Source organism: Vipera ursinii (assembly GCF_947247035.1).
Source record: "Vipera ursinii genome assembly, chromosome: Z".
Classification (NCBI taxonomy): domain Eukaryota; kingdom Metazoa; phylum Chordata; class Lepidosauria; order Squamata; family Viperidae; genus Vipera; species Vipera ursinii.
The window spans coordinates 82,857,832-82,884,514 of record NC_139517.1 but is presented as its reverse complement, the minus strand read 5'-3'; the positions used below and the strand labels follow the sequence as shown (position 1 = coordinate 82,884,514).

General features: G+C 36.5%; 2 protein-coding genes across 2 annotated transcripts in view; both read right to left on the bottom strand.

Annotated features, from left to right (window-relative positions):
* The window catches only part of LOC310650188 (DNA topoisomerase 2-beta), a gene marked incomplete at its 5' end in the record, with an annotated part of 38,835 nt that extends 13,343 nt beyond the window's left edge, over nucleotides 1-25,492 (bottom strand). Inside the window, 20 exons of the mRNA XM_083379019.1 lie at nucleotides 5,486-5,569; nucleotides 6,183-6,338; nucleotides 7,127-7,218; nucleotides 7,326-7,521; nucleotides 11,022-11,222; nucleotides 11,307-11,441; nucleotides 14,752-14,983; nucleotides 15,642-15,790; nucleotides 16,178-16,299; nucleotides 17,074-17,188; nucleotides 17,274-17,366; nucleotides 20,483-20,592; nucleotides 20,869-20,974; nucleotides 21,607-21,717; nucleotides 22,743-22,868; nucleotides 22,965-23,122; nucleotides 23,474-23,612; nucleotides 24,286-24,423; nucleotides 24,548-24,649; nucleotides 25,481-25,492. Of these exons, the coding sequence (XP_083235145.1) occupies nucleotides 5,486-5,569; nucleotides 6,183-6,338; nucleotides 7,127-7,218; nucleotides 7,326-7,521; nucleotides 11,022-11,222; nucleotides 11,307-11,441; nucleotides 14,752-14,983; nucleotides 15,642-15,790; nucleotides 16,178-16,299; nucleotides 17,074-17,188; nucleotides 17,274-17,366; nucleotides 20,483-20,592; nucleotides 20,869-20,974; nucleotides 21,607-21,717; nucleotides 22,743-22,868; nucleotides 22,965-23,122; nucleotides 23,474-23,612; nucleotides 24,286-24,423; nucleotides 24,548-24,649; nucleotides 25,481-25,492 (2,577 nt within the window). The remainder of the gene's footprint in view (nucleotides 1-5,485; nucleotides 5,570-6,182; nucleotides 6,339-7,126; nucleotides 7,219-7,325; nucleotides 7,522-11,021; nucleotides 11,223-11,306; nucleotides 11,442-14,751; nucleotides 14,984-15,641; nucleotides 15,791-16,177; nucleotides 16,300-17,073; nucleotides 17,189-17,273; nucleotides 17,367-20,482; nucleotides 20,593-20,868; nucleotides 20,975-21,606; nucleotides 21,718-22,742; nucleotides 22,869-22,964; nucleotides 23,123-23,473; nucleotides 23,613-24,285; nucleotides 24,424-24,547; nucleotides 24,650-25,480) is intronic.
* Nucleotides 25,493-26,130: 638 nt separating this feature from the next.
* The window catches only part of LOC310650187 (DNA topoisomerase 2-beta-like), a gene marked incomplete at its 3' end in the record, with an annotated part of 18,733 nt that continues 18,180 nt past the window's right edge, over nucleotides 26,131-26,683 (bottom strand). The window contains exon 4 of the mRNA XM_083379018.1: nucleotides 26,131-26,246. Coding sequence (XP_083235144.1) covers nucleotides 26,131-26,246 — 116 coding nt within the window. The remainder of the gene's footprint in view (nucleotides 26,247-26,683) is intronic.

The window sequence follows — 26,683 nt, the reverse complement described above, 5'->3', positions numbered from 1 at the left end:
AGAACACAGTCAAACTAGAGTCTTGGACTTTAAGAGAGCTAATTTCAATAAGCTTAGTGACAGCTTGGGAAGGATTCAATGGATGAGAATCCTCAGGGGAAAAACAACTCAAGAAGCTTGGGAAATTTTGAAAAGTGAGATTATAAAAGCCCAGACTAGCACTATACCAACGAAGAAGAAAAATAACAACTCTCAAAAGAAACCAGCATGGCTGCATAAAGACCACTCTGATAAACTGAAAGACAAAAAGGACAAGTATAAAAAGTGAAAAGAAGGGCATATAACTAAGGCAGAATCTCAGCAAATAGCCTGAGCCTGCAAAGATGAAGTGAGGAAAGCTAAGGCTCAAAATGAACTAAGGCTTGCGACAAAAGTCAAAAATAACAAAAAACTCCTTTCAAATATGTAAAAAAACAAGAAAAAAGTTAAGGAAATGATTGGTCCATTAGTAGGAGAAAGTGGCAAGAAGGAGACAAGCAAGAGGGAGAAAGCAGAACTATTTAACTCATTTTTTGCATTCGTCTTTACACAAAGGGGGGAAAAAGTCCAACCTATCAAAAACAGTACTGTAAAAAACAGATTAGAAACACAAGTTAAGACAGGCAAGAAAATGATAAGCGAGCACCTTTCCACCTTAGAAGAGTTCAAATAACCAGGACCAGATGGATTACACTCCAAGGTTTGGAAGGAATTGGCACATGAGCTCTCAGAACCAATGAACTATATCTTTCAAAGATCCTGGAGCACTGGGGAACTACCAGAGGACTGGAAAAGAGCTGATGTAGTTTCCATCTTCAAAAAAGGAAAAAAATGGATTCAGGAAACCACAGACTTATCAGCCTGACCTCAATACCTATGAAGATTCTGGAAACGATAATCAGCAAACACCTAGAGGCAAACAAAGTCATTACCAAAGGTCAATATAGGTTTGTCAAAAACAGATCATGCCAGACAAATCTTATTTCATTCTTTGACCGAGTGACAAAATTAATGGACCAGAGGAATGCTGTGGGTATAATTTATTTGGACTCTAGTAAGGCATTTGATAAAGTAGACCACAACCTACTACTTGGGCATCACCACCAGATAGATTCATAGCTGGCTGACTGGCCGTACTCAGCGTGTGGTCCTCAATGGAACTGCATCTACATGGAAGGAAGTGTGTAGTGGAGTGGCCAAGGGCTCTGTTCTGGGCCCAGTGCTCTTCAACATCTTCATCATTGACTTGGATGAGGGGATAGATGAAGAACTCATCAAATTTGCAGACAACATCAAGCTGGCAGAAATAGCCAATACTCCAGAAGATATGCTTAAGATACAGGAGGATCTTGACAGACTTGAACATTGAGTGTTATCTAACAAAATGAAATTCAATGGTGAAAAAAGTAAGGTTCTACATTTAGGCAAGGAAAACCAAATTCACAGGTATAGTATAGATGGTACCTTGCTAAATAGTAGGAACTATGAGAGGGATTTTGGAGTCCTAGTGGACAATCACTTAAATATAAGCCAGCAGTGTGCTGCAGTTGCCAAAAAAGCCAACACACTGCTAGGCCGCATTATCAGAGGGATAGAATCAATATCACGTGAAGTGTTAATACCACTTTACAATGCCTTGGTAAGGCCACACTTGGAATACTGCATCCAGTTTTGGTCACCATGATGTAAAAAAGATGTTGAGACTCTAGAAAGAGTACAAAGAAGAGCAACAAAGATGATTAGGGGACTGAAGGCTAAAACATATAAGGAACAGTTGCTGGAATTGGGTATGTCTAGTTTAATGAAGAGAAGGACTAGGGGTGGCATGATAGCATTGTTCCAATATCTCAGGGGTTGCCACAAAGAAGAGGAAGTCAAGCTATTATACAAAGCACCTAAAGGCAGGACAAAAAGCAATGGATGGAAACTAACCAAAGAGAGAAGCAACCTACAACTAAGGAGAAATTTACTGACAGTTAGAACAATTAATCAGTGGAACAACCTGCCTCCAGAAGCTGTGAATGCTCCAACACTGGAAGTTTTTAAGAAGAGACTGGACAGCCATTTGTCTGAAATGGTATAGGGTTTCCTGCCTGAGCAGGGGGTTGACTAGATGATCTTCAAGGTCTCTTCCTACTTTATTATTATTATTATTAGAAACAGTTTCTACACTGTGTAAAACCTAAACATATATCCTATATATTCTGTACTAATGTAATATATTAATATATTACACATATTTTTATAGTTCATGTAATTATGAGAGTATCTTTAAATATAACATAGCAGTATTCTTTCAGTGCTATTCTGAAAAATAGCATTGATGAATTGAAATTTTGAAATAAATTTAACAATTTAATGTTAAAACTTTGATTCAAATAACTTTTAACACATAAGGAAAATTCATCAGAATGACAGAACCAAAGATTGATTATTTTCTGTAAAAAAGTTTATATTCCATGTTCCAGGATATAAACTTTGCATACTAAATTCTTAGGAATATCAAACTGCTGATATAAACAATGGATTCCATTAAATTTCTAGCGAGAAAAAAATTAAAAGTTGATTTTAATTTTTCAACTCCTATTAATTATTAAGCTAAAACTCTGAATTAGTACCGTATATACTTGAGTATAAGCCGAATTTTTCAGCCCACTTTTTTGGGCTGAAAACTCCACTTCGGCTTATACTCCAGTCAACAAAAAAAAAGAACTGTCCCTTCGTTCGGAACAGGCTGCTGAGAGAAGGGAGGGCTGGGCTCCACACGGGCCGCGGGTCCGGCATTCGCCCGCCGAACAGCTGATGGGCGCGGGCTTGGCCGGGCTGTCTCCGGAGCCGGGCGCTTTCCACCGGCGTTCGGCGTTGGCCCGCCGAACAGATGATGGGTGTGGGCGTGGCCGGGCTGTCCCCGGAGCCGGGCGAGTTCCACCGGCTGGGCTTCCCACGGCTGCCTCAGCAGTTGGCGCGGCCGCCGGCGTTTGCCCGCCAAACAGCTGATGGGCGCGGGCGTGGCCGGGCTGTCCCCAGAGCCGGGCGCCTTCCACCGGCGTTCGGCGTTCGCCCGCCGAACAGCTGATGGGCGCAGGCGTGGCTGGGCTGTCCCCAGAGCCGGGCGGGTTCCACCGGCGTTGGGTGTTCGCCCGCCGAACAGCTGATGGGCGCGGGCGTGGCTGGGCTGTCCCCAGAGCCGGGCGGGTTCCACCGGCGTTGGGTGTTCGCCCGCCGAACAGCTGATGGGCGCGGGCGTGGCCGGGCTGTCTCCAGAGCCGGGCGGGTTCCACCGGCTGGGCTTCCCACGGCTGCCTCAGCAGTTGGCGCGGCCGCCGGCGTTTGCCCGCCAAACAGCTGATGGGTGCAGGCATGGCCGGGCTGTCCCCAGAGCCGGGCGCCTTCCACCGGCGTTCAGCGTTCGCCCGCCGAACAGCTGATGGGTGCGGGCGTGGCCGGGCTGTCTCCGGAGCCGGGCGGGTTCCACCGGCTGAGCTACCCACGGCTGCCTCAGCAGTTGGTGCGGCCGCCGGCGTTTGCCCGCCAAACAGCTGATGGGCGCGGGCATGGCCGGGCTGTCTCCGGAGCCGGGCGGGTTCCACCAGCGTTCAGCGTTCGCCCGCCGAACAGCTGACGGGTGCGGGCGTGGGCGGGCTGTCCCCAGAGGTGGGCGGGATCCACCGGCATTGGGTGTTCGCCCGCCGAACAGCTGACGGGTGCGGGCGTGGCCGGGCTGTCCCCAGAGCCGGGCGGGTTCCACCAGCGTTGGGCGGGCGAACACCCAATGCCGGTGGATCCCGCCCACCTCTGGGGACAGCCCGGCCACGCCCACGCCCGTCAGCTGTTCGGTGGGCGAACACCCAATGCCGGTGGATCCCGCCCGGCTCTGGGGACAGCCCGGCCATGCCCGCGCCCGTCAGCTGTTCGGCGAGCGAACACCCAACGCCGGTGGATCCCGCCCGGCTCTGGGGACAGCCTGGCCACGCCCGCGCCCGTCAGCTGTTCGGCGGGCGAACACCCAACGCCGGTGGATCCCGCCCGGCTCTGGGGACAGCCCGGCCACACCCGCGCCCGTCAGCTGTTCGGCGGGCGAACACCCAACGCCGGTGGATCCCGCCCGGCTCTGGGGACAGCCCGGCCACGCCCGCGCCCGTCAGCTGTTCGGCGGGCGAACACCCAATGCCGGTGGATCCCGCCCACCTCTGGGGACAGCCCGGCCACGCCCGCGCCCGTCAGCTGTTTGGCGGGCGAACACCCAATGCCGGTGGAACCTGCCCGGCTCCAGAGACAGCCCGGCCACGCCCGCGCCCATCAGCTGTTCAGCGGGCCAACGCCGGTGGAACCCGCCTGGCTCTGGGGACAGCCCGGCCACGCCCGCGCCCATCAGCTGGTCGGCGGGCGAATGCCGGACCCGCGGCTGCACCCACGGTCGGGGGCGAACGGGGGGCCATGAACGGCCACAGAGCACACGTGCCGGCAGGGATGGCTGGGAGAAGGCTGGAGACGGCTGCCGGTGGTTGCGCAGCTCCATCAGCTGAGAGGCGGCAAGAAACAGCCGCTGGCGGAGTCAACGAGCAGCTCGTCGTGGCACAGAATATAGATATGTTGCTAAGAAGGGGCCAAGCTTATACTTATACTCGGCTTATACTCGAGTCAATAACTTTTTCCAGTTTTTTGGGGTAAAATTAGGGGTCTCGGCTTATACTCGAGTCGGCTTATACTCAAGTATATACGGTATGTTATTCATACTAATTGGGGGGCATGCCAGACTTATTTTGCCTATTAATAATTGTATAAGCAAATACTTAACTTAAAATAGAAAACAAAAGACTGTTATGATAACAAATAATTTCCAATGAAATACTGGATCAGAAACAATAGGTAAAACACTTCAATGCATTCCAATAGCTTACTAGATTTAAATTAACCAAAATAGCAATTAAATTAATACAATTCACATTTTAAGAGTGCTAACATTAATTCTAATGTAAAATCACTGGTATAAAATTAATCCTGAATTAAATTTATAAGAATCAATGCAGGTTTTTAAAAAACCCAGTAGAAATTTTCTAAATTCTATTTTGCAAAAGGTTATATTATTTTCTCTACTCTAATGGGAAGAGAAAAAAAACTGTTTAAACAATTACATCACATTCCTTACCAAATAAATATTCGCTTTGAAACTCAGACAATAAGTTCATTAGTGGTACATATAAAGAAATGTTATTAGACTATCAAGTTGCAAAGTAAGAAGTCAAATATATAGAAATATCTAGGAACAAGTGAGGAGCTCTAAACCTAGAGCTGTTTAAATACATTCCAAGTCCCACAGATTCTATTGTTTCCTCACTGCAAAATTTGCAACAAATATAGATTTCAAAAACAATTCAAAAATGAATTTACACAAATTCCATTCCCTTATAATGAGCTTAATTATTTTAAGATAATCAACTGCTACCAATAATAGCCTAATATAAACTTTGACAATATGCAAGGATTTTAATATAGGTGAGCATACATCAAGTTCTTCTACAAAAGCTGCTAAATCTTCTTTCCAAAGGTCAGAAGAAGATTTTCTCTTGAGATCACTGAGTTCCTTTCCCTACGAGACATAAAAGAAGAGCAAAACAATTTATATTAGAGACATGCTTTGAACATTTAAGGTAAGCAAATATAAGAACTTAAATATAACTTTGCTGAATAAGTCTAAAGTCCATCTTAGTTCAACATTTTGTTGCTGACACTGGTCAGAGTTCTGAAGTAGTGAGAACTCCTTCTAATGTTGCCTACAATTGATATTTGGAGGCAAGGTTCTCTCAATTGGGAGGTAAGATGAAGATTTCAAAGCAAATAGGTTTTGACACACTATCCTGGGTAAATTTATCCCAGTCACCTTTTATAGCCATTCAGATTAGTGGCTATCACCATGTTTTGTGGCAATGGATTGCACACAAAAATTATGAACCAATGTAAAGTTGAGCTTTGATCTACTATATCATCAAGAAAAGTAAACAGCAAATCATGTACATGTTGTTACTCAATAGTTGTTCATTAACAATATAATAATGCTATTAAATTATACATTTTGAGAAATAAATTTAATTTTAAAATTAACATGTATAAAATGCAATTTTGCATTTTTTTTCAACATAAAACAATATTCTCAATAGCACATTAGGAAGAACCTTCATCTTCAAAACTCAGAAAATACCTACTTTTGTATCTCGCTGCTTAATGATTTCTTCAACTTTCTCTTTAGTAAGACACCATAAAGACATATTTAAGATGTAATTGAAATCTGGACCTGAAGTAGATCCTGAAGAAGATGAACTATCATCATTCAGATTCTGCATTTCTTCCTCTTCTGCAGCCTATTTAAAGATAAAATTAATTAATTATAATACTGCACACATATAAATGACTTGGGAAACATAATAAAATTTTAAATTAAAGTGAAAAATAATGATTAACATATTAGGTAGATTATCAAAAAATTAATCACTTTTTTAAAATAGTAAATACAATGCTCAAATTCAAATTTTCAAAAATACTGGCAGGTAGACAGATCTTCAGAGAAAAGCAAAATTTATTACAATATAAATAACAGGCTTGTTTATGCACAGACATTATTAATAGATACAATAGATTTTAATAAATTATTCTGAAGACTGCCATACCCATGCAAGACAAAACTAGAATATCATAGTCTAATAACATCTATACAATTGTTAAAAATACAGTGTGACCTGGACTGAATTCTATCCAAAAAGGACATTTTTTAAAAAAAATTATATACTGTGAAAAGACAGTAATCTAAAAAAGTCAAAATCAGTATATACTGACATCATTCCAACACTTTGCTTTCTTTCTTGCCTGTTTTTCTTCATACATGTCAATATAATATTTATTAATGAATTATACAGTAGCAGAAAAGGATAGGCTGGCCCTGATTTTCATTCACTGTACGGAATTCTAAAAAGGATCTTCAGTTCAATACAATTATAGTACTTCTTGCAACCAATCAATTTGCCTAGGCTTAAACTTCTTCTTTAAACTCTACTGAAGAGATCTATATGTTTATCCTGTGGAAATGCATGAATTTGACTGTGATTTTCTCAACAAAGTAAATGAAAGAGACCAATGGAGAAGCATGACTTACTTTTTCTTGCGCTTCTTTCCAGGCTTTGACAGGGTCAGATTCATAACCTCTCTGGACTAACATCTGAATCAGATCTTTCTTTGATTTGTTCTCTAGGGGGGAAAAGAGATTGTAATGAAAAATATGTATGCACCAAAGAGATCAATTCAAAAGAAAGTTATAAATTTCACAATATCCTTTAATTCTATATTATTCTTACCTATGGCAATTTTCCCTTGAATTTTCTCTAAAATAAAGCGAGCTTGATTGTTAAGCTTTATAGATTCTGCCCCTAACATTCCTACAAGCCACTCCTTACGCAAACCATAATAATTTAAACGTAAGTCAAAGAATTCTTTTAAGATATCTTGCACAGTTTCATATTTCTTCAGACATCCCATATGATCAAATAGTACCTGCAGAAATGTTAAAAAAATCTGATTAAAAACTATTTCCACTACTCTAAAATGTTAAATAAAAGCTATTAGTTCTAGACAAAAAGTATAATTATTATAGAAAACTAGTGTCTATAAATTTATCAGCTTTAAATTCAAAAATCAGATTTTACTTGATTTACCTGAAACTGACTGGGTTTTTTGGGGAAATTAATGAGAATGCATTAATCTCTGTTAACTATATCTTAAGTTTTTTCATTTTGTTTTTTCCCCAAAGTGTCAAATATTAAAGTTAAAGAAGCTACTAGGCTGAATGAGCGCAAAGGGCCAGGGAAGAATGTGCAGGTCAGGAAGACAATAGTGACTGGCTACTCTCTCTATTGGCTTTAACACTGACTTTCTGGAGGAACTGACAAGGAAGGTTGCAAGTGGTAATTGCATTATTGCAGAATGCTGCAACTACTCATAAGTGAAAATTGTTGCTAAGTGGCCAAATCACAATCATATGGCTATATAGATGCTAGGAGGGCTGGAATTCTGAAGACCAATTGTAACCACCATTCATTCAGTGGTGTCATAACATTGAATGAATGGTGATAGGAAGCAAAACTAACCAGTAGTGCAAAAACCTAGTAACTATCCATCTCTCAGTAACGTTTTTACACAACTTGGGCAGAAGTTTAATAAATTTTATTTCAGCCATAGACAAACATAGAACTAATAAAATAACAATTATGCAAAAATAAAAATAAAAATAAAATGTTACAGTGATAGAATAAGATAAAGATAAAATTAGAGTACAGATATTAAAATGCAAAAGAACCCAATAAAATTACAATTAATTTTATAATAACTAATTTAATGTTATAAGTAACTAGGCCAAATAAAAAAATATATAAGTAATACTGGAATTTAAAAAGAACACTATGAGAATGCAAAGCTATGCTAAATTACATTAATTTTAATATTTGCTGTAGCCCTGCTAGGGTTTGTTGGGATTATGGCCATTATATTCCAACCAATTTTAATAAAGAAGTTGCAAAAGAAAACATGAAGTACTATGTGTATATTTAAAAGCACAAGAGGGGAAAAAAGTGGGAGAGGGAAAGAAAGAACAAGGAAGGAGGTAGAAGGAAGAGAAAATATGCTGAATTATGAAAGCCTAGTAAGACTTAGATTAACCTCACTTGGAAGACTTGTTGTAAACATTTTTAATCATAATCCAGACAGAGAATCAGACTTCATTGTCTAGAATACCTTGCCATCTGGTTAGCTAGCAAGAGTAATTAGTTTGTCCTGCCCAGATATTGTGTTATACATGAGGAAATATGATCCATAGCTTCAATTTCCCCCCTCACACAAGGGCTGAGCTACTTTAATATAACCATTTGTCCAAGACAGCAGAGCGGAAAACATTATAGTGAACAAGAGTAAAAGTTATTTTGATGTTTTGGGAACAATACTGTAGAAGTAATATGCAGAAAACTTTTCTGTGGGTTCACTGAATATATGGTGCAGCTTAGTTAAGTTTATTTTGCGGAGCTAATATCTCTGGCACATTGCTTGAAAGCTGCTTTGGCTTCATCAAATCCAACTGGAATCAATACAGCAGGGTGGAATCCACAATAACATAAAGTGGCACAAAGCAATTTATGCAAAAAAATCTGAAATTGGTCTTGAAGAGTCAAAGAAGGCAGACCACAAGGAACAGAACACAACGAAGAACCAAAACCGGGTTACTTAGGAAGCTTCATTGTACAGCATCTAATATTCTATGTTCTGCTATGCACATTTTGGAAGTCATAATACAGCTGCCATATTATTTTGCTTTCAAATACTTTAGTCCACCAGGTATATGAAAAAAATTTAATAGAACAGCTTCACTTCAGATTTTCTCATTTAGGGACTAAATTTGTTGGCTCCATGAAAAACAATCCCAAAATATCTGAAGACTTATACTTGTTCAATATCTTTGCCATTGATTTGCCACCTATGATTATGTCTAAAAGACTTATTTGAAATTAAAATTTAAAATTATTAATAATTAAATTATTGTTTCTGAAGTAGGAAGAAGTTGATTTTACACCTCCCAACAAAACAGTGAGGAAAATAGAAATGGTGGCTAGGCAAAACTTTTTGGAAGTTATTTTATTTTGCCCATAAATTGATAGCCTATTCTGCATACCTCATATAAGAATTTAAAGGTGTTTAATAAAGCCTATTACAATGAGGAATCATTGCATCTTTAACAACATTATTCATTATTAACTTTAATGAAATTAAAGTTACAATTCTAAGCATATTAGTTGGTTGCAACCCTTGCTAAACAAAATATTGTATAGCTTCCTTCTGAATACATTAAACCATGTATTTCTGTAAACCTACATATATATAAAATAATACTTATTTAATCACTGTTTTAGAAATCAGATGATAAATAATATTGCCAGTTTTGAATTTTAAGCTCATTTAAATGCTGATTAATATCTTAAAATTCATAAATAATTATAGGCCAGGCACAAGGTTTTATTTTAAAATATATTGAAAAGGCATTCCCAACATTATTTTAAATGAAGAATTACCAGGGAATGGATGACCCGGTAGACGGGAAAAATAGGAATGAAGCCAGACAAATTAAAGGGATTCCTAATTAGTGGAAGGAATGGACTGGGGACCGTAATTCAATCTCTTCTGAAAAGAACTGGACTCTCTTATCCTAGGATGCCACTTTATCTTTAAAAGTTGGAGATGATTAGGAGTGTATTACGTTCAATGCATAAGCTGCATTTTTGGTCAATAATCTCTCAACAATTATTCCTGTCTTGGTTATATTATATTTACATTACATTATATTTATGCAACACCTTTTGTACAGGGCTACTTTTGAAGAATAGAACAATTCCTAAGCTATTTTTATTTAAGTATTTTAGGACCACGTGAATCTATTAAAATCTATAAATTACACTGGACAACAAATATTTTGCTTCCTGAAAATGTTTGGATGTATCTTATAAATAATTGGCTGCTAATCATAATAATAATTATAAAGGTAGTTCTTATTTGAAATCCACTTGTTCAGTGACTATTCAAAGTTATGATAGCACTGAATGAGGAATACTTACAAAGAGTTCTGAAAGTTGCAGCTGTTATAGTGTCCTGTGATTCAGGCACTAGGCAACAAAGCCAATGGAGAACTCAAAAGAAAGGCAGCACATGGCAATTATATGACATGGGGTTCATCTAACGATTGCAGCTGAGATGCTGGAACTGTGCCCTAAATTGGCACAGTCACATAATGTCAAACCTTATGACCATATCACTTAGCAACAGAGTTCCTGATCTCAATTGCCATGGTTAAATGAGCAAAGAGAGAATATTACTTTTTGTAATATATGAAATATATATAAAATATATGAAGAGACACATTAATCATGTGTTATACAGAATATATTACTACTAGTGTAACACTGAAAAATGGTAAACAGCTACTCGTCTGGAGATCAAATATAGAGGAAAGTTACCATAGAATTACAAGTTAAACTTGTTTGAAGCTTAAAGACTTTGTGGAGTCCAGCAGTCTCTGCTTGAGCAAGCTTTTCTTCTGTCATTTTTACAACAAATTTCACAGTTGTATCAGTGTGATATTCTTTGTAATCAGAAATTAATGCTGGTGTTTTTTCAGTCCCATTCAACATTGGTTCTAATACTTGTTCTTTATAAACCTGTAAAGACATTAAAAATGAAAAGAAAATGTAAAGAAAATAATAGACATATTTTAAACATAAAATTGCATCAAAAATATTTACCTGAGTCCATGTTCGAACTGGAAGTTCTGTAATTTCTACTGTGTTTCTATCAACCACAAATATTTCTCCACTCACTACATACTGATTCTGACCAAGTTCTTGGATTGCTCCTTTAAAGTTTTTATAGTTTGGAAGCTACAACATTAAAAATAGACATTAATTATACACAACTTAAAAATCATCATATAGTTTTTATAATTATAGATAACGAAAACATTCATCTAATATCAAATCAATATTTAAGACTAAAATAACATTTGTACAGAAATAGCAAGCTAGTTTATAACCACAGAAAAAGGAGAAAAGTAAGTATGAATCAGAGTATATACAAGGATGTTTAAAAGATTGATTTTTCATTATTTCTGCATAAATATGACCTACAAAGTGCTCTGTTCCCTAAAAAAAGTCCTGAAACTAGATAAAGAGAACCCAATTAAACAAACAGGTCAAAATATTACACTTGTTCACTTAATTTATCAAGAGCTAAATATTGGTATGTGGCAAAAGTATTAGATATATTGCAGTAAAATAAGAGTTATTCCTCCACAGCTTGCTGAACAGGTAGACTGGGTAGACCACGGGATCCCAACTGGGGGTGCAAGACAATATTGCAGTGGGTGCGAAAATTTGGGTTTTCAAAATTATAATGTATATGCATAATTCGTTGCCGTTATTTTGAACTTTTGTAAGGGCTACAAGAATCAGAGGGGTTCTAAAGGTGCAGGTTATAGGAAAAATTGGGAGCCGCTGGGGTAGACTGTGTTTTTGGTTGAGTGTTCTTTTTTTATTATTTCAACACAAGTGTCTTTTGTAATAGTGACTTTCTTGTGCTTGGCTTGGGAATGGCAAGGAAGATTTCTCTTAGTATTGCTGATAGTTTCACTGTAGATGTTTCTTAGTAAATCAAAGGTTCTTAATCATCTCCATACTGAATAACCTCTAAAAATGCTGGATCAATAAGAGGCCCTCCTCATCTTCATCTGACAGATTCTTTCTCTCTAAGTCTCTTATGTTCTCCCCCAGTGAAGACACTCCATTCTTCTATCTCTAGCTAGGCTAGTTCTACCTCTGTGGCAATTTCTTCTCTGATCAGACAAAACGTCCCTGATAGTGCTCCTAATCTCGCTATTCATCATGCTGACAGTGGATAGCATAAAATCGTTCTTTCATGTCCAGTAGTTCTTTTCAATTAGTGAGATCACCTCCTCTGTTGTTGTGAGTGTGATTTCCCACTTGATTGTACAATTTTATCTGGTCACATGTGTTCTGTATGTTCAGCCATGCTACTCTGTTACTATCAGTGAGAAGAAGAGAGAGTAGGGTCACCTTCACTGCTACTTCTCAATTGAATAGAGAGATCTGGGATGGAATGTTGGTTTGAATAAAAGAGTAATAGAATGAGAATGTAAAGCCATTACAGAGAAGAGATTTATACTATGGGAAAATATAAAACATGACAAAGAAACTTAATTATGATGTGAGCGTGTAAGGTGTAAATTGAACTAGGGAAAGGTTTTGACAGGTTTGAAACTGTCAAATTATTAAAGTACATTCTAAGACTCCTAATGATTTCATTTCCTGACCTTTCCTATCTTGAAGGGATAAGATATCTAGTCTGATCTTCTCCAGTTGGAAAAACAGCAACACCACTGCTTCCAGTGAATCATTTATCTGCATGTGTATCATACTTTTCTTAGCTTGGAAAAAAAAGGAAGAGAGGGAGCCGAAAACCACAGTTCTCCTCAAGTCATTTCTTGGGCGAAACAAAAGGCGGCCAGCTTTTCTTCTGTTGGTACTGATTGATGCAGCTGCTTTTTCCAAGCCATATATGTGGCTGAAGGTTCTTTCTTCAAAAGAACAAATCCCAGCTCTACAGGGCTTTGTAGAGTTATTTTTATATTCTTATCCCTCTCTTTTCCTTCATTATTTCTTCCCTTCCTTCTCTGCATCTTTTTCTTAAAGCCTCTACCTAGATAGGCCTGAATAGACAAAAAATTCTACCACACCTGCAGAAAGCAGGACTAAGATTGGAGATAAGGGTTTTCCTCCATGGGATGGAAAAAGTAAGCATTGGAAATATGGGCTTAATCCTAATAATTTCCATAATGGCAAATGTTCTAAGATGGTGGTGCCTGGATTGACTGCGGCTGCAATGGCTCTCGAAGGTGAAAAGTTTTTGGAGGGATATAAGGGTTATAGGCCACATGATCGGGAAGGTTTTAATGTGTTTGAACAACGTTTAAGCTAACATATCACCAACAAACTTTGCTGGCAAGTTTTTAGCTGTTTCGGAACTGTTGGTGAGACCGTTAAAAGTCATTGGTGCTGTTTGAAATTGTTCTGCCGGCCGCAAGATCTGACTGCTGGCCCAGCGACGGATTCTATTGCAAATCAGGGCTGTTTCCAGAGGAGGCAGAGGAGGAGAGGTCCCGGGGCTTATGGAGCGAAGGAACTGGATGAGGCTGTCAGCAGGCCCAGAGGAAGAGAGAGAAGCTTTTGGAGGAGGCGGCAGCGTGCTCCAGGAGTGAAAAGGAGTGAGACCCCTTTAAGGAAAAGGTGGAAGAGACAGGATCAGAAAAAGGAGAGGAGGCAAGATTGTCGTGCAGGAATACAAGCTGATTTGAGAGCTAATCCACATGGAGCTCTGTTTCTATCTGTCCTGTTTGTCATCGTTCGCTCCCCAGAGACTAAAATGGATGTTCTGAAACGTAAGCTGGCCACGAACAAGGAGTGTATAACGGAGATAGTGGCCCTTTGAGAGCTGTATGCAATGAAATTTTATTTTCATGTATGCCGATTGGTGTACATTCAAAGTGGCAATAAAGTTGTTTATTATTATTATTATTATTATTATTATTTTGTTAAAATGAAAGAGAAGGATATGGTATGAGTACCCGAAATACCAAGTACATAGTTTGAGAGAATATTTATTAAAACTTAAGCAGAAATACAAAATTCTAAATATATGCAATATTTCTGTGCAAATGATCCTTTCATGAATAGAAGTAAATTGTTTTATAATTATAATTAAAAACTGAGGCCAAACTGTCCTCAACAAAAGATTTTAACCATAATTAGTCAATCAAACAAAGAAGCATTTGATAATATTATCTTACTGCACTGATTTTAGCTGCTCAATTTCTTCTGCTTTACTTCTCCTTCTCTTTCCACAATTTCTTTAGTGCGATTGTGAACCAGATTTGTTTCTCTCCTAACAAAAGCTTAAAGCCTTTATTTATTCTTGCTTTCTGATTTCTGGCTTACTTGGCATGTCACACAGACTATAAAAATATTCTATAGTTTGCTTAGCCTCTTCTGCTCACTATAAGCCATATTTTTGTATACTCATTCCCAAAACATAAGTTTGTCCCTCTGTAAATAAATATATTTAGCCTCTTTATGAAAAAAGTTACATTACATTAGTCTGCAATGAATGTTGCATTACCATGGGATGAGGATCCAATCCATCCAACATTCGTCTGACATTGTTCACAATCTCCCTGGTATCATAGTTTGGAATCTTACATGCCCATCCTGTACCGATGCCCTCAGCACCATTTATTAAGACCATAGGAATTATGGGAATATACCATTCAGGTTCCACACGCTGATTATCATCATACAGGAACTTAAGAAGATTGTCATCTACTGCAGGAAAAAGTAGTCTTGCTAAAGGGCTTTAAAAAAAAGACAAATAAAATTTTGAAGTTATTTTGGTTTGTAATTCAATAAATTGTTAAACTGAATTGCTGTAAAAGTTACAAATGAACTAGAATGTTACAGGTACTCTAAACGTTATGTAATGCATCTAGTGAGAAGCCTTCCTCAGGCAGTAGAATATTAAAGTAATTTTCAACAGAGATTAGAAAACCTCAATTACTATCCTAACTACCAAACACCTTCCAGACACCTAATGCAAAATTATCAGGTAGCATGAAGAAGTATCCTTTGATCCCAATTGAATAGGTATATATAATATTGTTTAAACAAGACTGTGATATTATTATTCATACTTGTTCTTAAACACTTTCTTTTTCCCCCTTTTACTCTCTCCCTTTCTCTTACAAAAAATACAAATTAAATTAAGGTGTGGGGTTCTTCATTTTGATTTTTTGGCAAGTTATGCGTTTTGTGTTCCTTGCAACTTCCGAAGGATAAATTTCATAGTGCTTTCTCCTATAGCCATTGAGTTGACCAAAATGTTGCAGTTCTGGTCTAAGGAACTGAAATATTTATGGATTTCTTTCTAGTTATCGTACACTATAATAATAACATACCTCCTAAGATTTTATTATTTCAAATAAAGCTTATTTAGATTTCTGTTTTCAACTTTACCTCAACATGGTGAAGATGTAACGAGGACTTGCAGCATCCTTGCCGCCATGAAGCCTAGTACCAAACTGACCAATAGGCTGTAGCAAGCTGACATTATTACTTCCTACAAAGTTCTGAGCCAAGTTTACAATTGTCATCATTAAAGCTTGCTAGAAAAAAATATTGAAGTAATGTTACTTAACAAATGGAAAAATCCAACATTATGAGTCAATATAGAATAAATTGCTGAGCATTACTTAATGCTCCAAGTCTGACAAGGTCTAAAAAAAAAAGAAATAGCCCCACTCCATTTTGAAAATAATTTATTATCAAGTTTTCACTTTATACATTATCATTACAAATAACTATGTTGATAATGAACACGGCTAACAGGAATTTGGATTTCAATGGAGTTTCTTTTTTTTTTATTTGTCCCTAAGGTTACCACAGGTGAAGTAAAAAATTCTAACTTTTCAAATCTGCCTACCTCGCTCTGCAAAATTATTCTTCCAAAATAATCAAGGTAAAATGGATATTTTTTTTCTTTCTATACTCACCTCTCCATGGTGATAAGCAGACATTTCTGCCACAGAGCCAGCCAACTGAGCAACTTTAACTTCACGTTTATCATTTCTCTTAAAGCAAGTATACAAAACTTTACGCTGCCCTGGTTTAAAGCCTGAATTAAAACAGAAAAGGAAAAAAAATCAAAATTGTACTTTTTCAAAGTAATGTTAATATAAGAGGAAATAATTAAACTGCAATTTATTTATTTTTATTTTTTTATTTTAATTTCATTTATATCCCGCCCTTCTCCGAAGACTCAGGGCGGCTTACAAGCTTAGCAGTAGCCTTCATACTATGTATATGCCTGCTTATTAGGGCTTTCACACACACCCCCAAGCGGCATTATTACAAAGTCAGCTTAATTGCCCCCAACAATCTGGGTCCTCATTTTACCTACCTCGGAAGGATGGAAGGCTGAGTCAACCTTGAGCCTGGTGGGATGCGAACCTGCACTAATTGCAGGCAGCTGGTGTTACTTAAGGAGGCATTAGCCCACTGCTCCACCAAGGCTCAATTTAATCAGAATATCTAAGTAAATTTATACAAAAAAAATACACAAAAATTATTTAATAAATATAAAGAATTGTAAATTTATGCATTTGATTTCCTGATATGTCATAATAAAATTAGCAAATATAAGGGTAGCTTTAATACAGCTTCATTTGTAAAAAAGACGGTAAAATGAGAGTTGGTAAAATGAGGGCCCAAATTGCTGGGGGCAATATGCTGATGTTGTCAGCTACTTAGAGAGTGCTGTTGCTATTTCTAAAGCAATTAAGCTTCTTCTAGATAGAAGACTAAAAATGAAAAAACCCAGAAAAAATGCAAATAATAGTATTCTGTGTTGCAGTATAATTACATATTTAAATCATAAAAGTGAACTCACCATCAACAAGTGATGGGATGGATCGCTCATTATCAGAGTTGGAAAAGAGAATCAACTCCTTGTTGATAAAGTCATTGTAAGTGAGATGCTTTGTTGCGGTCCCATACAGAAATTGCTAAAATAAATAACAGTTGTTATTACTTATTACATCATTATTTCATTATTACATCATTTATTTCTCCTTAAAATTCCAACAGTACCTCTGGTAATCCATGCAACCGACGTTGTCTTCTATCTTCCATGAAATTTGTCAACCATTCTTTTCTGTCATCAATTTTTTTCTTACTGAAGGCCTACAAAAATATAACATAGACTGCTCATGACTAGAAAGATTGGGGTCACTATAAAACATCAAGTTTTAATCAAGGCCCAACAAAGACATAAACTAGAAACAGCTAATAACTGTAAGCTATACAATGAATAACTATCAAAAAATATTGTGTCCATCCATCCCATGCTACATTCTAAAATATGTAACAGAAACTAATGGATGGCACATTTTAGAAAAAAGTCCTAATTTGAAGGCAATTTAATATCTTGTATATGACCTGTACACTTAAAACATGTAGCAATTATTTAAATTAAATTTATATAACTTATTAATGTTTAGTTTATCTTTATTACTAAATAAAGTAGATAGAAAAGAAAAAAGGGTCATTTTATTTCCTTTATTTCCAAATAAAAAATAGAAAAAGGAAAAAGGAAAAGGGACAAAAAGGAAAAAGCAACAAAATACCTCTAAAAAAACATTTTTAAACCTTGAGTCACAGGAAAAATATTGCTTTCTTTATGTTGACAAAGAATTAAGGGTATAAAACTAGAATGGCAACATTTTTCTGCTGAAATCCATAGCGATCTATCTAATTAACTATATCAGATTGTTGAGGGCAATTAAGCTGACTTTGTAATAATGCCGCTTGGGGTGTGTGTGAAAGCCCTAATAAGCAGGCATATACATAGAATGAAGGCTACTGCTAAGCTTGTAAGCCGCCCTGAGTCTTCGGAGAAGGGCAGGATATAAATGGAATTAAAATTTTAAAAAAATCAGTATTGAAATAACCTTTATAGTAGAATCCAATCTTTATTTATATTTGAAATATTTAAATCTAAAAATGAGATAATTTATGAACAAGAACAAGCGTGATAAAGGATTTAGTAGATCTGGAAACCAGTATCACAGACAAAGTTCTTGTTCCCTTCGTATTCACAAGACCAACACAAGTGACCTTCATCATACTATATCAACAAAATTTTAAATACGGTAGTCCTTGACTTAAGATCAGTCACTTAGCAACCATTCAAAGTTATGGCAGACCTCCCAAAATGTATCTATAACCCAGTTTCAAGGTTAAGACTGCTATAGCATCCCCACAGTGATTTGCTTTTACAACCGACTGCAGACATGCTGCAGCACAACCACCACCCCTATCCTGCCCAGCAATTTCCCCACAGGCACTGAGTCTATTTTGCCACCCCACCAGGTTCCATACCTCCTCCCCACCTGCACTGGGTTTCCAAGGATCTCCCTATCTGGGACACACCATGCTCCACTTAGAAACCCTACATATTTGTTTAATGGCTGTATTCAGGACAGCAGGGACAGGGAATCAATCATTAAGGAAAATAATTCATTTAATGGGCTGGCTCCATTAAGTGATAACTCAAAGACTACCTGATCCTTCTTATGACAAGACAAATAGAGCATCTCACAAATAGCTCCATATTGAGAGGATTCAGCTTTTTCTAAGAAAATCTTTTCAACATAGTACATTTATATAAAGATACAACTGATGAAAATTACATTTCATTTCCAAATTTCATCAGGAAGTTAAATGTTTTTAGATAAATTCCAATTTGCTGACTATAATCTAAACAACATAGATGTAGCATTCTCCTTGTCTGGACAAAGCAACAATTTAAAAACTCTAAGTGACTGGCATTCATTCTCATTTTAAAAGACGGGGGAAAGTATTCAGGCAAGAAAATGAAAAAGAAAGGATCAAGGATAAGAGAACATTGAAGCAGAAGGCCAGGATGAACCCTCTGCTGTCATCTTCTTGGTAATGAACCCTGAATATATGCTGAAACCCAAGATCTTACTCCTTGAAGTAACAAAGACTTTAGCTAAGCTGGTTTGTTTGGTGTAACTTGGACATTTTTCTTTGTGATTCTGCAATTCCTTGCTTTCCTGTGTTTCCCCAATAAATTCCTTTCTTATATCTAATGGTACATTGTCTATGGAGTTTCTCAGTCATCCAGGTCATTGTTGTCCCAAAAGTGCTTTTTCAAGAGGCAACTTGACTTTCTTGTTTTTCTTTGAAGATGTTCCTTCTCATCCAAGAAGCTTCTTCAGCTCTGACTGGATCGTGGGGAATTGAAGGATTTATATTCCTTGCAGACAGCTGGTCATTTGTATTCAAAATGACTCTCTAAAAGTATGCAAATGACCTGCTGTTGGCAAGGAGTATAAATTTTTCCATTCCCACCCCATCCAGTCAGAGCTGAAGAAGCTTCCTGGATAAGAAGTAAAATGTCTTCAGAGAAAAACAAGTACCGGTAAGTCCAATTGCATCTTGAAAAAGCATCTTTGGGATAATAGTACATTCATTTTATAAATAATTTTTAAATTAAATACTGAATTTATACGTTACCTTTCATGTTTCAGGATCGGCACAAAGTTTGCTTAATTTTGTATTTTTGACTTTGGGCATATTCCAAGCACTCCTCTTTTAAGATTTAGTTTTTAGATTTTTTTAGATTTTTCCCTTCACCTAATTTTTAAAATTTCAAAAACCTGACAACGTGCATCTACACTTTTTCATCCCATGAAATTTTGTAGACTGCAGGAATCAATCTTAAGGCATTTTATTTTATTTTTGTAGGGTTAGAACATTGCTCTCATCAAAGTTTTCTTTTATTAGGGTTTCTTACAGATTTTTGCCACATAAATTTAGATATCATTGCTTCATAATCAGATATTGTATTTGTCACTGCAAAATACAATGATTAATGCCAGAAATACTTAATTCTAACATCACATATACTCAGTGCTTTTTTTGTAAAAGAAAAAGGTGCCGGAACTCACACATGTCATACAACCCGCCTTGCCTACCCTACAAGGTTCCATCCAAAAAAGGTGCCGGAACTCCGTTCTGAGCGTTCTATGAGGAAAAAAGCCCTGCATATACTGTATATATATCTACATTAGTTTATACAATCCAGCATATAGATTGTGTTCAGACCATGTAAGATAGTACATGGTAAAAAGCAAGAAGTATTACAAAATTAGGAAAGGTACTTAATTCTCAATTAAAATGATCTACACTAAAATAATATACCAGGTTTAAGGCCAGGTTTCAATAATTTAAATAATTATAATTAGCAAAAAAGATATCCAGCAGATATTTACCAATGTAATGGCTGCATCATCTTCAGGACCAGCATATCGAAATAAAATCCGATGTCTTTCCATATCTGCAAAATATTCTTTTGCTTCTTTAGCAGTGCTAGTGCCTAAACCTAATTCAATTGGAAAAAAAGCTTGACATTTCAATCTAAAGTTTTTTTCTCAATGTATTACTGAATAATTTAATAATTGCTCAAGAACATCCAAAAAGTACAGCCAAAACAGTTTAATATTAACCCAATAGTGATTATATAAAGATTTAAAAATGTTAATCCAATTAGTATTGCAAATGACAGATCAACTAAATTTCAATTTTAATTAATTCATTTTAAAGTGCATTTTGGATTAAAAATATTTTTGAAAAAGGAGAAAAGGAGCTCAGTACAAACCTTTATAGTATTTTATTTTCCACGCTTTATGATTCTCCATATGTTTTTTCCATTCATCAAATTCAGGAATACTGTAGAAGGAAAGTTCCTGCTTATTTTTACTTGCCTTAAAATAAAGAGAATTTCAGTTAGATTTTAATTCATAATTTTTCCTGTGTTTTATAAAAAATTACATATGATACTTGCTATGGTTATTTCAAGTATGATTTGGGCCAGCATAACACCACTTGACTTATAACAAGTTAGTCCAAATACAGCTCAAAATATTTTACAGGTACACATGCTTGGGCATATAAGCCCTGTTATTAGAATGAATAATATATTTATGTCAAGCTTTTCAAGGACTGGATATTGAATACTTAAATTAGGATACTTGAAAAGGTGGAAATAGTGTCAAATAAAACTTTCCATGACTCTCTGACAGATTATTTCATATAACAAATGCTAGCATTATACTAAGAAATAAAAGCAAAAAGTTTATATTAAGTTCAGCAGAGCAATAAAGGATTATGCCTGTTATACAATCAAAGCTACAAACACAAATGCTAAATATTTTATATTCAACTTTTGCTGAAGAATTTTTTTTCTTAAGTCTAGAATCATTCTTATATATAAAGAAATATGCTTGAATATTGAAAGAATTATATTCATACTTCATTTCAAATATTAAATGACGTAAATTTTACCTCAGGATTTATTAATTATAGCATGTACACTGACTACCGGTATATTAATTACCTTTACAATTGGAGTAATGAATTCTTCAAGGAAACCATGTTTCAGAAGAGAAGGCCAATTGTGATGAATAAAATTGATTAGCAAACCTTTTATATGTGATCCATCTTGATCCTGAATAAAAAAGTAAAGATGGCTAAATATGGATGAATCCTGAATAAAAAGAAAATATGACTCTACCACAAGGGATAACTTTTACAAATGATTCTATTTTTACTATTCAAATAATTCAATTAAGATTTATATATCGATAAGTGCTTTGAAAGCTACTTAGGCTATATTCAGATAAATACGCTTATATAGTATCCTATTACTTCTATATCTATCTTTCTGAGGGAGATAGGAGGTTTAGAAATATAAATAAATATTTCTTCTGCAAATCATGTAGAATTGAATGAATGTTACAGTTTTAATAGCAATTATCAACTTATATACTGCTTCATAATGCTTTACAACCCTCTTTAAGCCATTTACAGAATCAGTATATTTGTCCCCAACAATTTGGGTCCTAATTTTATGATCTCGGAAGTATGGAAGGCTGAGTAAACCTTGAGCCAGTCAGGATCGAACTGCCAACAATTGGAAAAGTTAGCTGGCAATACTGCATTCTAATCACTGCACCACCAGTTCTTTAAATACAACTTTTTCTTTATATAGATCCAGGATTCAAGCAACATATGTAAAATTCTTTTTTAAAAAACAAAATATATAATATGAATGCTAAAAATACAGTGTATAACTGAAAATATATCAGAAAAAATAATAGCAGAAAACTATAAATACATAAATATTAAAAATCTTGAAAAGATTGAAGACGCTTTTTAAAAATGACTGGAAATCTTTTCTATCCAGAATCAATCACTTCAAAAGATAAAATGACTGAAAATCTTTTCTACCCAGAATCAATCACTTCAAAAAATAAAGTCAATGGAAACTTGTTTATATTTGTTTTAATAAATAAAAATACTATCAATGTCACCAATTAGTATAAAGTACCCAGGTTGTCAAAAAAGATGTCAGCAAATTAAATAAAGTTTGAAGAATAATACAGAAAGTTAATGTAAATGACAAGCAATAGAAAGACTATAGGCTAAGAAAGGATTGCATGATGGATTTTTAATTTTAGAATTTCAACTGACCTGATCAGTCATAATCATAATTTTGCCATATCTTAATGTTTTCAAAGACTCTGGATCTTCATAACTTTTCTTATATTGTAGTCCAACTATTTTTATAATGTTATTAATTTCTGCATTTTCCATAATCTGTGTAGAAATGTAAAATTAAAACAAGCTGTATTAGTAAATACTTGCATATATATTAGGTACGCATTCAACAAATCTTTAAATGACATGTTTTACCTGTTTATGAGATGCCTCACGAACATTAAGCATTTTTCCCCTGAGTGGAAAAACCCCATATCTATCTCTTCCAATAACACCTAAACCAGAGACAGCTAAAGATTTGGCAGAATCTCCCTCAGTTAAAATTAATGTACAATCCAAAGAATGCTTGCCACCTATAACATAATGAAAAAGAACCAAAAAAATCAAAGTAAGGGGATTGAAGTAATCTTTAGTTCAAACTAAATTCTTAAAATAGAGAATAGTACATTTTCAGGAAAAAAAACATTTACTTAAAAAATACAGATACTTGACATAAATTAACTTTTTAAATAGCATGGCTCTTTAACCATGGTATAACTATATTTAGTATTAATCCATGTACATGTTTGTTGAAACCTTATTTCAACAAACATGTACAACGTAACAAGAATATTTACCTGAAGTATGTTTGTAGTAATTAATTAATGATTTTGGAGGCATTTATATTATTATAAAAAGTATCCCAAGTGATCGTTAGCCCTTACCAGCATCATTAGCATCATCAAGCTTTGGAATCCCTTTAATTTTACTATGTTTCACCGATGAACATTTTTTGTTCAGCTGTGTCTGTGCCTTGAATTTCACCCAATTCAGTATACTTTCTACAATGCCACAGTTAGAAGCCTATAAAAATTGAATTCAGTCATGTTTAAAAATACCAGAAAAAGATTTACATTAAAATAAATGTATCAAAGCAGTAAAATCCATTTTTCTTCGAAGACTTTGCAGTAATGTCAGAATCTTTTCTTTACACAGTTTGATATTTCCTTATTTTTATTCTCATAATTAACAAAAAGCAATAGCAATAGCACTTATATACCACTCCACAGTACTTCACAGCATTCTCTGAGTGATTTAGAAATGTCAACATATTGCCCCCAATGATTCATCTCCTTACCAACCTCTGAAGGATGGAAGGTTGAGTCAACCTTTATCCTGTCAGGATCAAATTTCTGGTTGTGGGCAGAGTTAACCTGCAATACTACATTTTAACCATTATGCCACAAGGCTCTTTCACATAGTACTTGAAGAGCCACAATGTTTATGAACTGAACTGCATGTTATATTCCCAAAACTAGAAAACATTCTACAAGATAGTTAATAAGCATCAGTATTTATTAATTAAAAAGGAAGCATTTAAAATATTAAAGCATTATTCTTTTTATTACTTTTCATTTAGTCATATTAAGAATAGTTTCTGAAATGTAAACCACATCAGTGATTTTACTTTCTTTGAAGAAGTTGGTCAATGATTCTTCAAATGACTATGGTTATGAAATAAATATGCAATACTTACTGCTTTGAAAAACTTTTCTGATAATTGACATTTGGACCCAAAACCTTTAGGCTGGAGTGTCATGTTCTCTTTCGTTTGAGAATCGAAAGAAGGGTTTTCAATAAGACAATTAATAAAAACCCATATATGGTTCTTTACCTGTTCAAATATATATATATTTATATATAAATATACACAAACAAGTGAAAATCAGAAAACAAAGATACAGAAATAATGAAACAATCTTTTTTTGTGAGATTTTGAAATATGAGCATCAACTTACCTGGAATGGTTTTACTGAAACCCCAGCTTTGTTTTTTTTTTTTACCACCTCTATCAATTTTCCAACAATTTGATCTACCACATAATCGACATGCCTACCTCCCTTAAGATAAAAAATAAAAGAAATTAGCAACAGTAAGAAAAAAATTGTGGTTTAGAACTTTGTTTTCTAATAATGAGAATATTTTCACAGAAGGGACAGAGAGATATCAAATAATCAAAAGAATGCCACATATCCTGAACACATCAGGGATGTTACTATTCTCATATTGAAGTATTTTTAACCATAAAATGTATATGTGGCACAAACATATATGAATATATTTTCACATTTAAAAGTCCATAAACTGTACAGTAGAGCTTTACAACTACATTGAGGAAACAAATGTTGGAAATATTTACTGTGCTACAGTATAATATAGTTAAAAATCCAGTTTTTATGGCCATATTTTATGAAATGGTTTGTCGTTACATTCTTCCTAGTCTGGCCCAAGAGCTGGTTTCATGCCTAAAGTGGCACAAAAAGTCATAGTCTCAACCACCATACCAAGCTGTTTCTCAAGGATTGCAGTAATGCCAAAATAATCTAATTTTGCAATCTTAACTGCCTATCACTAACGAGATTAAAAGATGAAGTGAGTAACAATTAAATTGAAAATAAAATATCTGATGTGCTGACCAGAATTCTTTAATTGGATGACTCATAATACTAAGAAATCAAATTTTTAGGCAAACTAAGCAGCCTGCTCAAAAATATTCAAATGCAGAGTTTTAGAAAGAGTTAAATGATGAAGGGCGGTATAGAAATAGTATTAAATAAATAAATAAATAAAATATGCTATATACTAACATACAGGTAGTCCTCAGTTAAGAGTGTAATGCAGCCTGCCCATTTCACTTGTAACTCAAAAACTCATGGGAGTGAATCTTGTACCTCGAACGACATCACTCCCTTGCTCGATAAGATGCATCTGAATTGTTAAGTGCACATGAGGTATCTCAGGGTAGGGAAGGTCATGGAGGGCCTAGTTATTGACCAGGCCCCCAAGGCTTCCCCGACCCACTAAGATACCTCATGCTTCCCCTTCCCTTCCTGCCATGCCGGACTGACCTTAAAAAGATCCATCTCCTTTCTGCCACAGTTCCTGCTACTGCCCGGATCTGAGGCCACGAGACACTTCTGTGGCCCTCTGGATGGTGGATCCGGCCACCAGAGGCCTTTTCCATGCCATTGCTGTCCGGATCTGAGGGACAGATCTGAGGCTGGGGGATGCTTCCGCAACCCTTCGGAAAGTGGAAATGGCCTCTGATGCTCATATCGGGCCTCCAGAGGACTGCAGAAGTGTTTCCTAGTCTCAGAACTGGACATCAGCAGCCTGGAAAAGGCCTGCGGCAGCCAGATCCACTATCCGGAAAACCATGGAAGCATCTCCCACCCTAAGATCCAGGCAGCACCAGCCTGGAAAAAGCTTCTGATGCCTGGATCCACCTTCCAGAGAGCCACAGAAGCGTCCCCTGGCCTTAGATATGACTGGCACTGGCCTTGAAAAGGCCTCCGATACCCGGATCTACCTTCAAAGGGCCTCAGATCTGGGCAGCAGAGTCCTGGAAAAGGCCTCTGGTGGCCAGATCCAGCCTTCGTAGGCATGTGGAAGCATCCCCCGGCTTCAGTTCTGTTTTCTGTTGCAGAGAACCAAGGCCTAAAGTACCATGAGATCACATGAGATCAGTAGTGTGAGATCTCACGACACTGATCTCAAATGATCTTGCATTACTTTAGGCTTCCACTCTCTGTGAACACACCGAAGGCCTGGAGCAGCCAAAAAAGTGAAGTAGCTCAATCTTCACAGGATGAATATTGAAGGTCTGGTGTCTAGGGAGACGCGGGGAGGGGAAGGAGGTAATAACCAGGGTGAATGTTGCAGGACCACTGTAGTTGCTCATAAGGGTGAATGGCCACTTTGGTGCGGCAACATTTGTAATTTCGTGACTTGCTTGTAAGCACTAGGGGACGCTCATCATGTAACTGAACAAGAATTAAGTGAACGCTTGTAACTCGGGGATTACTTGTATTATAGTTCTAAGGCATGTAAGAGATGCTGATATTGACATCAATATTTTACAGATCATGTACAGT